General features: G+C 30.7%; 1 protein-coding gene across 1 annotated transcript in view; it reads left to right on the forward strand.

Moving 5' to 3' along the window:
* LOC124365173 overlaps nucleotides 1–12,428 on the forward strand; it is a 29,993-nt gene that overhangs the window by 13,968 nt on the left and 3,597 nt on the right. Inside the window, exons 6-10 of the mRNA XM_046821130.1 lie at nucleotides 3,765–3,865; nucleotides 4,170–4,350; nucleotides 5,613–5,823; nucleotides 7,453–7,620; nucleotides 10,393–10,550. Coding sequence (XP_046677086.1) covers nucleotides 3,765–3,865; nucleotides 4,170–4,350; nucleotides 5,613–5,823; nucleotides 7,453–7,620; nucleotides 10,393–10,550 — 819 coding nt within the window. The remainder of the gene's footprint in view (nucleotides 1–3,764; nucleotides 3,866–4,169; nucleotides 4,351–5,612; nucleotides 5,824–7,452; nucleotides 7,621–10,392; nucleotides 10,551–12,428) is intronic.

Below are 12,428 nucleotides of genomic sequence, written 5' to 3' on the forward strand. Positions count from 1 at the left end.
AATCTCACATTTATACATGAAAAAATAGCCAACTCTTTGCAGCTCGTTTAGCTCTTGTGATCATCTTATTACTTCTATTAAGTTCACATGCTGCCAAAAACCCTACTTCTGATTCTTCAAGTTAACCAAGATAAGAGGACTTGAATTTACTATAAACTCTGTAATCATACTAGAAGTAGACTGTAGAAGTACAGGCACTCCAAACAAGTTTCAATATTATTTGAGAATTAATCCATATTAGTTGCTCATTCACCTAGAATCTCAATCATAATAAAACTAAAGCTTCCTAAATCATTCAGCTATTAGGATAGTTAATGAGCTTTTTATTGATCATATTAACAATTCTCAAGAACGAAACAACCAGACATGGTTTGGTACCATGATTTTTTTACTGTGGAAAACTGTATGTTAAAAATCTTTCCACTTGCAATTTCTTTTTTCTTTTCATTTCTTTATGTACAGTTGGAAGAAAGGTGAATAAATTGTGCTTTCATTTTGAAATGTCAGATTGGAAGCATTAGATTTGAGGGTAAGTAGAAAGTTATTGCTGCATAATAATAGCTGGAATGTTAATATATTTAAAAAAATTAGGAATCCTTTTATCTTGCTATCCAGACATGCACACAGATTGCTTCCCAAACAAAAACTTGAAGTCTTATAAAATTTGTATTTATATAATAATATAACCTGCATTATAATGATGCATGAATATTGCATGATATAATGAACCCTCTTCATTTCAAATAACTGAATTAGATGGGTAGTGGATGACATACTTGAAGGAGATGGCTCAGAAATTTGTTCAATGTTATTTAAACTCAGTTGTTCCAGGTTTTATAGAAACAAAAATTTTGATAGTTCAATCTTTTGTTGCTACATTTGGTATAAATCTTGTATGACTACCATCTTTTACCAACCTTTTGTTAGATAACAAAAATACTTATAGAGCAATAACTGTAATTCAAATTCCTAAAACAATGTTTAGATATGCTCCACAATACTAAACAGCTGAAATGCAGTATAACTAGACTCTTTCTATTTCAAAGCTTTAAATAGCTATCACCTTTAAATCTTAAAGTAAACATTAAATCATAAAAAGTAACAATACTAACACCTAAGTTGATTGTTTGTTTCGAGCCTGGTTAAGGACAGTTAGCTGCTCACTAGTTCGGATACATTTTTAATCGAGTAATAAATCCCCTCACCAGAATTATTTTGTAACTTTATTGCAGCATGACATATTAAAACATATCTATTAATATTTCTTCATATAAAATACAACTTACTGTAATCGCCAGCACAGTATAATGGCCTGAGTCAGCAAGACACATCAAACAGAAGAAGCTCAGTCAAGAAGAAGAGATAATTGGACTGAGCTCTTTTAATTGCCTTTGCAAATGGATTGGAACATTAGTAATCAGTGGAAGTGATGATAACAGCTCAGAGTTCATCTGTTTCTAAACCTGTCTCTTAGTCACGTGTTTACACTTTAAAATCATCATCCGACTTTCACCAAATATACAGACGTGTTATTGTTTGTTACTAAATGTCGTGCTAATTGGAACACATTCAAAATAAGGAAAACTTTAGTTTTACAAATTAGGCATTATAATTCAGTTTCTACACTATTAAAGGAGGCTCTGAGATCATGTTTGAATCCTCAGTTTCAATTGCACTTCAACACTAAATCAAAGTTAAATTTATTTTGAAGAAACATTAAGGTAATTGAGGATTATATCATCTTCAAACTTTTGAGATAACCACAGTAGAAATCCAATACAAATTGGTTGAGACACTTTGTTAAAAACCTTTATAAATTAAATCTTTAATTTTAATAAAAAATCATAATGTTTAAAAAATTTAAAGCATTAAGACATAACAAGATTCATAGAAGTAATTAAAAACAAAAATCACAAGCTGATTTGACAAAAATTAAATGTTAATTATACAATCTGTTTCTTTTGCATTTTCTCTAAAAATCAATTGTAATATGTATTTTATGAATGTTGGTTAGATGTTGGTTTTATTGAAGTTGAGTTTGTGCCAGCTTATTGAGCATCTAATACACTAAATATTATATACATTTGAAGAATTTCAGAAAGACGTTAAAATCTGTTTACAATAAAACATAGATATCTTTTGTTTAAAACTAAAAATTTCCTGGTAAAACTATAAATACAACAAAATGTCCCAAGGTATTATTAAACTATAAACAGACCAACATATTGAATATGATCAGTCACTCAGTTAACATAAAATACGAGTACTTACATACACATAAACATGACCAAACATAATGTAAATTCTGGATGTACATTTATACAAAATACATTTTTCCTGTGGGATTCTTAAAAATTATTTTTACTGAAAGCCAAATTTTTATTTTGTTGCATTTTTTGTTATACTACTTTCCAGATTAAAAAATTCCTAATAATTTCTTTCAATTGTGTTTAAAATTTAAATTTCAATATATAGTTTTAATTCAAGGAGACTCCAAATATCTCTTCCTCAACATCCCAGTTAGATTCTGCTTCTGTTGGAGACTCCATTAGGGAATTATATACAGCTCATTCACAAATAATTTTTTTCATTCCAACAAAATTATGTTGCAAGTGAAGATGATATTTAAACATCCAGTTTTGTACCAGTTGCAACGTATCAGTGGCTGCTACTCATGTAATACAAAGATGACACAGGGAGTATCGTGATGGTAGAACTGACATGGTAGTGGTGGCTTTATCCTGGGGCTGTGGTGTGAATGACACTGTGAACTCTGAATGATCATAAAAAAGGGTTATGATCTGTAAATTATTGTTATGAAGTATTGAGTGGTCTTCCTTCGTGCATTGAATGGTTGACATAAAACTAGCAAAGTACTGGGATAATCAGGCATTGAGGCTGATTTTATCTTTAGAAAAAACAATGTTGATGCTAATAAAATACACTTTTTGTCATACTCAATTGCTTGTAGCTAAATAATTGTTTTAGAGTGAACAATTCTTAATAATTTTGTATTTTATTTCTCTTAAATGGGTGTGTAACTGACTAGGATTCTTCATTGTAGCCACATATAGCCTTTTGTAGGTGGACATGATGACCCCAAGAGTTTTAGGGGCTGTGCAGGGTTATGTACTATATCCACCCATTCCATTAGTTAGTTCTATATGCAGGAATAGGATGAATTAAAAAGGGTCAGTATTAAGAGTACTAGCATCCTTCTTATTATTTTTCCTCCCTTGTTATTATCCTGTTTCTCATTTGTTTCCACTTATATTGCTTGCAATGTAATGATAAATTGGAGACAAGGAAACAAACAAATATGGTGAATTGGGGTCGTCCCTCAAAATGGATAAGGATATTCTCTTAGTTTTACTTTTAAACAAGAAACTTGAAAAAAAAAACTTTAATTAACTATGCATGGATCAAACTACAAAACACACAGAAAAAACGTGTTTGATCTTTAAAACTGTGATATATCAGGAATGTCTTTCCTGATTAGTTTTTTAAGAAAATTTTTGGCAGATAATTTACTTAATCAAATGTTTGAAATTTCCACTGTCACGAATTTCTGAAACATTAGTGTCAATAATTGTCAATAAATGAGTAATTTGCTTATATTTAAGATAAAAATTCTCTTTGTTCAGACAAAGGAGATAAAATTATTATTATATTATATTAATAATAAAATTTTTTAATTATATGAATATATAAAGTGTATCTTTTTGTTAAAAGTAAGATAAATTAATCAGCTCGTAAGTTTTCAGGGAGCTTACCTGGTAATGAGGAATACTGTTGGCATGACCCTGTTTACAATAAAACATCCATGCGCCCAGATTTAGAAGTAGACAATCTCTCTCTCGATCAAGTAAGTTGTTGGTATTATTTAAACATTTTTATTTTCTAACTTTTTGCAATCATTTTTATTTGGTAGAATTTTGTAGAGTTATTGAGAGTCAAAATTTTCTTAACCAACAAGAAACAATATATTCTCTTATAAAACTCCACAGAAGTGAGTGTTTCTGCATTCATTTAAAATATTAGTGGTGAGAGAGCAACTTTATGAACACCCAGTATAGTTTTGTTATTAATGCTAGATCTTTTAATGCTAATTTTGATTAGAAAGAAACTAACAAAAGTAGGCTACTAGTGATAAGTATATTTCCTGACAGTGCCAGGTGAGATGTCAGACAGAAGTCTCATTCCGCTGTACAGCTTACACGTACCAGTGCCCTGCGTATGGCAATATCATTTCTCGCTGTCTGCTCCACTCTGACGAGGCCCAGGTCAGGATCTCTGCTCTCTCTCCCTTGCCTTGCGCCACTTACAGGGAGAAGATCTCATGTTTGGATGGTAACTATATGAATTAATTAATAATGAGTGTTTGTAGTGTTTACATACTAAAAAAAGCTTCTAATCCTACGAAGTTAATCCTAACATATTAACATTAGGAACTATTATGATAAGACCTAGTACACAACATTTTTGTCTGTAATACAGAAGCTACCTTCTTAACTGGACTTCTATGAGTTGAGCCTTTAAAATGTTGATCCAAGGTCCTATTGAATTTAATAACTGCAATACAGTATGTTTATAACTCTTGTAGTTATTTATTCTTCATAATGAAATTAGAATAAAGTAAAATTGCTAATGTTTTGGATAAAATGTTATGATGGATACAGGATGTACGGGCAATACTTTCAACTATGTGGTCTTTCTCTGCGTAGACTCGAGTTAGGTCTCAGAGCCCCAAGTCACCAAGCAATAATACTACAAGACTTCTTTCCCTCCTTAAGACAGTATCTCCTTAAGTGTACACCCTCAAGATAAGATTAATTAATCCATCCCAAAGCTCTTTAACGAATATATAATAGGATTTAAGATATTTTCCATTGTTATATGTTACAAAATGTATAAAACAACTTTTGAGAATTGAGATCTACCTTCATTAGGTGGGAAGATAACTAGTATATAAAAAAAAGAAAGAAAAACAAGGAAAAAATAGAGGAAAAGAGTTTACACATACTACTTGGAGTTCAGTCAGAAGAAAATGAATCCAGGCATTGTCATGAGTTGGATACAAGCCACAAGTACAAGAAGTCAAGAGACCTCATGTCACACCAACACAGGCAAAAGTGGGATACTAACAAGAAAATCAATATTGTCACTTCCTACGGGCTCACAGCCTGTCTTCTGAAACAATGATACAAGAAGATGATAGTTGGGAGGAGGAAGGGCATCTCATGGAAGATATTATAACATAATAGTTGAATTGTTGGTGGACCATTCTCTCGAGACATTTAGAAAGGGAGGGAAAGATACTGATTGGCCACAGATGAGACAGTAAAAATATGTAAAACGTAAAAACGGTGCATGAGGATTAGGTCATTCTATCAAAGGGCAGACTATGGCATAATTCCATGTATCATGAAACAAGGAAGAATGTAGAGATTTATTAAAGATCCTAACTATGACAGGCAATGTGACTGGCAAAGCAACGTTTGGTTAAAATCTTATTAATATTTGATCAAATTATTATTATTACTAAAATATTTCTAAGATAAATAGACTATGTTTATTGCACTGTCTTTAACCTTAATGTATGAAATGTTTAGTGAGAGTGTCCTGTTCTCCACAATCGCTGACTGTGACATTGCAAGACAAGACATTTACCGGCCAGATTTTTGTGTCAGGACACGCCTCTCAGTGTACTGCTGGAAACAATGGTCAGGGTCAAGTCCAACTGATCATCCCTGTTCCTGAGTCAGACTACTCTCCAAATAGATGCAATGTACAAATAATCCGTTCTATTGGTGATTATAACAGGTGACTGATTATTTTCAATTACTTTTTAAATAATTACCACTTGACAATTATTATTCCTTGCATTAGAGAGATTACTCCTGTGCAACTGTCACCTCAAAGAAATGTTTCAAAAAAGGTGGAAAATAGTTTCAATGCTATTAAGTGTTGTAATTAATTATTGTGAATGTTATGCTTTAGCTTCAACACTTTTATATAATGTATAGGTTAAATGAAATCAATAATACAGTTGTTAGCTTATAAAATAAAAACACTAAAATATTATAATCATTTGATTATATTACAAGAAAACAACAAGAATGTTCTCAATAAGAGGAATTCTTTCAACAGCAAAATCGTTTTAATTAAGGATACAAACATTTTAAAAGAAAATTATTCAAAAACCATATAAAAATTTATGTTGACCTTTCTGGGAAAGGAACCCATGTTCTCTCGGTTGGGAGCGGTAATCTTACTCCTAGGCCTTGGTAAAGATCACATTGAATTGGTTATTACATAATTACTAATTTTTGCAGCTATTAACAATGAAAATTGGAAAAAGTTTCTGGACTGAAGAAATACATGAGAAGCTATCTTAATTCTGATGTCCAAAGTCTGACAGCACTATTAAAAATATATAGGAGTAATATGTTTTACATGTACCTCCTCTAGAATCCTCTGGGACTCTACGAGTATAAAGTCCAAATTGTAGAAAAGATCCAAATAAACTATCAGAACATTCAGCTAGCTTCCACAGAAATGGTAGATCACTGTTTCTGTTTGATAAACTGATTTCTAAAGTAGTAACTGTAGGACTAAAATACAAGGTCTGTTAAAAAAGTATCCAGCTTTTTTTATTTTTGTGAATACCTGATGGATACGAATAAAGCAGACTTGCATGAGCTGACCTTGAACTTTCATACCCATGCATGAATTTCTTTCTTGTAGGTTTTGTTTATTGCAAGGAAAATAATGGAACGATTGGAGCACATTCCTGTCATTATCATGCCAAAATTAGCAGGTCAGCAACAACAAAGTGATGATAACGCCTTTCATTAATTCCTGTGGTGTGGTGTACCATGACTGTGCACTATAGGGTAAAACAATCATTACAGTGATGTCTTCCATCACCTACATGATGCTGGTGATGTAAGATACCAGAGTTGTTGTCAACAGGAAATTGGTGCCTCCTATCACGACAATGCTACAGTACATTCCTCACACTTGATAGAAATATTTTTGATAAAAACCAGACTCATGTAGTTGAAAAAGTTCCTTATTCTCCTGGCAAAATAACAGTGCAGCTAAATTTCATACTGAGAGTTTCTCAGATTGCTTCAAACAATGGTGATACCACTGATAGAAGTGTGTAGTGTCTGGCCAGGGATTTTTTGTGGCCAAAGTTCAGATACAGATTTTAATCTTGTCAATCCACCCCATGTTGTTAGTGAAACTAAATGATTATGCAATACTATAGCACTAGGGATAGACTGTCTATCAATGTATCAGAGAATACTGAATTCTCCATTTTTACTTAGATAATTGTCGTTTGTTTGTAAGGACAGGTGAAGATCCAGTTACAGAGTTGTCAAGATCAGGTGTCAACTAAATAACAACTTAGCATTTCTTAGATAACTGATGTTTGATTGCAAGGACTGTGGTGTCAGCTGTTGTGGTGATCCAGCATCACAAGCTTATCCAGACTGTGAGTGACAGAGTTGTCAAGGTCAGTTGTTATCTGGACAACAACAATATGGTTCCTCCGATCTCACAGTACAACAACCTCACACTGAATGCCTCCTTTTTTGTCAAGGATCCAGAGTGAGTACAAAGATTATAAAATATATATATTTTTAAGAGTCTAATTAATCGAACCAGACTAAAAAATTCATTATTGTTTACTATTTCTTCCACCTCATTTCATCTTACCTATTTATTTTCCATCACTTTTTATAACCATGGTTTATGAACTGACTGTAGTGAAATGACATTGATATTTTTCTCATAAAAACAATGTTAAACATTATACATTTTAGCCCTTCAATTTCTATCATAGTGGTACGTGAGGTGTCTTATTTTAAAGATATACATGTAATAGTTAATAATAATATGCATCCATGCAATTTTTTTTTAAAATGTATATTATGTAGTATTTATATAATGGTGTAAAAAAAGTTTGGAGCTTTCTAAATAAACTTTTACAAATCAAAAGATCTTTCAGTATATAAAAATAATAAATAATTTGCTTATCTAATATACAATACAGGACCTTAATTCCTGCCGGCAGAATCTTAAGCCTTGTTTAAGCAGTAGTTTCAAACTAAAAAGTTCACAATTATTAGGTTTGTTTCCAACTTTTTGGTTTAAAGCTTTAAAGTGATTGAAACTATTTATTTGAGTAGTAAGTTTCATTGAAGATGTGGAGAGTGGGAAACACAGTTGCAGCTGCAAGTGCTTGATATATTTTGGGTACCCAAAGATCATCAAGAAGATACTCTGTAAAACCGTCACTATGAGCAAGATACAGTGGTAGTGCACTTTTAGCAGATCTGAACAGAGATGATATTGATCCACTTTCCAGAGAATTGAGGGCAGACATTTAATTACCATCTAATAGAGCTACTAAGCCCTAAGGAGACAGATGTCTAGACGAGATGCAGCAGAACATATCAGATAATCAGCTGGGACGCAGCGCTTGCAAGCGAAGAAAGGAAGAGAGAAAGTTTACAACAGCAAACATTGCAATTTGATATACATTTGAGTTTCAAAGGTCAAAGTTTCAGTATTTTACCGACTACTAGTGGAAACACAATATTCTGTTTGTATCTCAAGCATTTATTTGAAACTATAAACGTTTGCAACAAATTTACAAATCTTGAACAGTTTCAAACTTTTATCAAAAGTTGCAAAGTTTTGTTACAATCTGCTATGTAAATGCGGCTTTATCTGTTTTGTAAGTTTTCCTATTCATACCTTTTCAAACGTTGTTACTACAATAGAATCTTCTTGACATTTGTTAGGAATAGCACTGTCAATATTTTTTGGCAAAAATCTCACTTAAATCCAAAAGTTGAAATTATCCATTGTCTAATGTTATACACAAAACACTGCATAGAAATATAGCTAAACAAATAGATGAAACCCATACAGCTAACATATCTAACTTGATTTAATTAAATTGTTTTCAAATAACCTCTTTGAATACATTCTGATTAATGAACTCAATTGTCGAATAAGAAGGAGACATCATTAAACATCTTTTATAAACTTTGTTAAAGGAGAAAACAACAAATTTTATAGGTGTAAATGATGTGATTTTTTATTTTGAATACGATGAAAACGTATTTTATCCTAAAGCTAACCTCAATATTAAAAACAAGTTATTATTAACATAAAAAACTAAATCTATAACTTTTCTTCGAGTCATCATGAAGCTCTATTCTAACATTTATTAAGAGTTATGATAAATCTGTGTACTTTTTTATAACAATGTAAATAACCATGAGGCAATCAGCAAGGAAGTTTAAATTTGCAATTACTGTTTGTTATAAGTTTAATTGAGTTTGAGTTTGAAATAACTTCAGTTAATAAAAAGTTTTGCTAGTTTTGCAAGTACCTTAGCTACTAAACTGGGCCACTATTGTATGTGAACCAAGATGTTCATGGCTACAGTAATATCTCCTCCAATTTTTAATCTTGTTAAAAAATACAATTTTAAAAGCTACTTCCAATTTTATATAGAAAATAGCACAACATAATGTTATATATTTCATGTTGATTTGAAAAATAATCTATATTTCATAAATATGCAATACTCAATATATAAAAACCGAAACAATCACAGTTTATTTAAAAGAAACCTACTTTTTGGGGGACTAAAAAGCATTGTATGGTAAAGTACTAAAATTTACATTGATTAATTTATTGCAAATGAACTAGATTAATAATCACTGTAAGGATGTAATACTGACTCACCAGAAATTGAGAATAGAAAGTTATCCATCTACGGTCTAGATGGTTAGTTAAACATTACTTCATATCTTAAAAATAATTGTGACCTGTGACTTATCTGAAAATAATAATGAAAACTAGATTTGGCATTATTTACTGTGTACTTAATCTGCCTTGTATGCTTTTAAGTTTAGAAGTTTTTATTACAGCTGAATACTGCTTCAGAATAACCCCCTAAATAGGATCACCATGTGTATGTAACATTAAAGAATCTAAATATGGTACTTAGTAGTTAATGTTATTTATTCCAATATATACGACAGGGACACACTTTCACTCATGCTACTATGTGGATGAAGATGATAAAAACATAATGTTATAAGACACTGTTTTCTTTTAATCAAATCCATTTTACCATGTCTCAAAGTTGGGGTCACATTTTTCAAACACCCATTTGTTTCCAATACATAATATTCTTAAAAAAAGGAAGAAAATCTTACCCTTAATTACAGCAGGAAATATAAAACAATGTACTATAATTCTGAAATCAAAATATTATAAATATCTCACAAGTAAATGTTGTAATCTAACTACGTTTAGTGAGAAGAGCAAAAATATAATAATATTCTTGATCCCTTTCAGAATCGTCCAAAATGTGATAGAAGGGTTCGGATCCAATGCCAGCTACCCTCCAACGGCGATGATGAGAATAGTGGATGTGGCAAGAGGAGGCGTTGTAGCATCACAGACAGACCTGGGAGATGAACTTGAACTCCAGATATTTGTTGATCCACGTTACAGTAAGCTTTTTTACAAAATACTAGATTACATATAGAAGAAATATTACTTTTAAAATATGCAAACTATTAATATTTTCTGATTAATATTTTTAATATTATTGTGGATAGCTTTTGTTACAGATAACATTTTCATCTTGTGCACTCATTTGTTAATGGGAGCTTCTTAGTGGACAAGAAATAATAATTAAGAAGTTTGATGGACTGGAATGAACAATTAATTTAGTATTTTAAACTTTATACAAATCTTAGAATTGTATTAATTTTGTATATGTTATACAGCAATTTTGACAGTTTGGTAACAGTTAAGTATAAATTTGTATTTTTATGATATACAGAGTGATTCAGAAAGATATGCAGAAACTGTGGGAACTTTAAAAGTAACAATTTTAATTTTATAAGAATAATGTTGGAAGAGAACCAATTGTTCATAATCAACAATAATAATACATTAAGAGGGTTAACTAAATGATCAAAAATGAGTGATAAATAAAATCTTTGCCAGGAGTTATTTCTTGTAATGATATTTTAGTACTTTCAAAAGTTCTTCTATTTCAAACCTTATCTTTGGTTGAATAAAGTAATTCAAATTCAAATTCCTTCAGAGATTATTTATAACTTTATACTTCAATAACAATTTTGCAACATCAAGAAAATTATTAAATTGTTTTCATCCTATATAATATGGCCATTGTTTAGTTATCAATTATTACGAAATAGAGCAAACAAGTTATTCTCAATTCTAGCACTCCAATTATTTTATTGTATGTTTTACTTATCTTTAGATTATTTTTTTACCTGCTTTTAGAAACATCAAAGAGTAAACTTTCCCTAAGTATGTGGAAAGATGTACATAAGGTATGAGATACCAGAATTTGCTTATATCAAAGAATGTGTAAATATAAATTCCTGCAATCACAGTTTGTACTATCTTCATAAACAAAATAGCCATTATCTTACCAAATCCGAGGATGTGCAGTTATTTCAAAGAAATTGAATATTTACTAAAAAATCTTGTTTATTAATGTTTTTAATTTACAAAAATAAATTAAGAAAAAGTGATTTTTTGAACACATATAAATAAATGTTGATTTATATAATTTGTATTCTAAAGCTATTATGAAAGAAACATGGAAATATTATTTGCAGTTGACTGAATCAGATGGTTTGCTGTAGAAACTAGTCTGAATCTGAATCATTATTCGAAATGGAACATCATGGTCACTATCAACCATTATTTAAATACCTTGTAGTTAGTTATAACACTATTTAGCTAGTATGTTTTAGATTACTTGGTTTATTTTAAAAATAATTTTACCAATTTTGACACTAATGCCATTTCCACTATCATTACACCAGAAAGCATGAGGACTTCCTTCAGATTCAGATTGGTATAGATTAGTTTTCCAATCTTAGTTATAAATTTGTGTACTGTAATATATTACCGATCAATACCAGACTGGTGAAAAGTGCAAAGTCGTCATTAAAGGTCTAACTCAAAAGTTGGCTTTTTTATACTTCATTAGTGCATTTTTAAGAATATTTTTGTGACAATGTTTTAATCTCCTAATGTGGCACTCCCATATAGAGCATGTAACCTGTAAATATTGTATTGTAAATGATCGAATCAGAAGTAACATTCACAATTTTTATTTTAGAGTTGTTTGACAAAATATATCCATCCTGGACCTTGCTGGTGTTAAAGTACAAAGAACATATTAGGCATAACCATCTATCTGGGATATATGAGTATTTAAGAGATTTTGTCTGGAATAACAAGTTCTCTCATTGATGGCGAAACAATTATAACATACAGAGTGTTCATAAAAGGGTATCACCAACTTTTGTGGCTAATAGTATTTATGATTCTAAAGAAAAAAT

The sequence above is a fragment of the Homalodisca vitripennis genome, chromosome 1 (genome assembly GCF_021130785.1).
Source record: "Homalodisca vitripennis isolate AUS2020 chromosome 1, UT_GWSS_2.1, whole genome shotgun sequence".
In the NCBI taxonomy this organism is placed as follows: Eukaryota; Metazoa; Arthropoda; class Insecta; order Hemiptera; family Cicadellidae; genus Homalodisca; species Homalodisca vitripennis.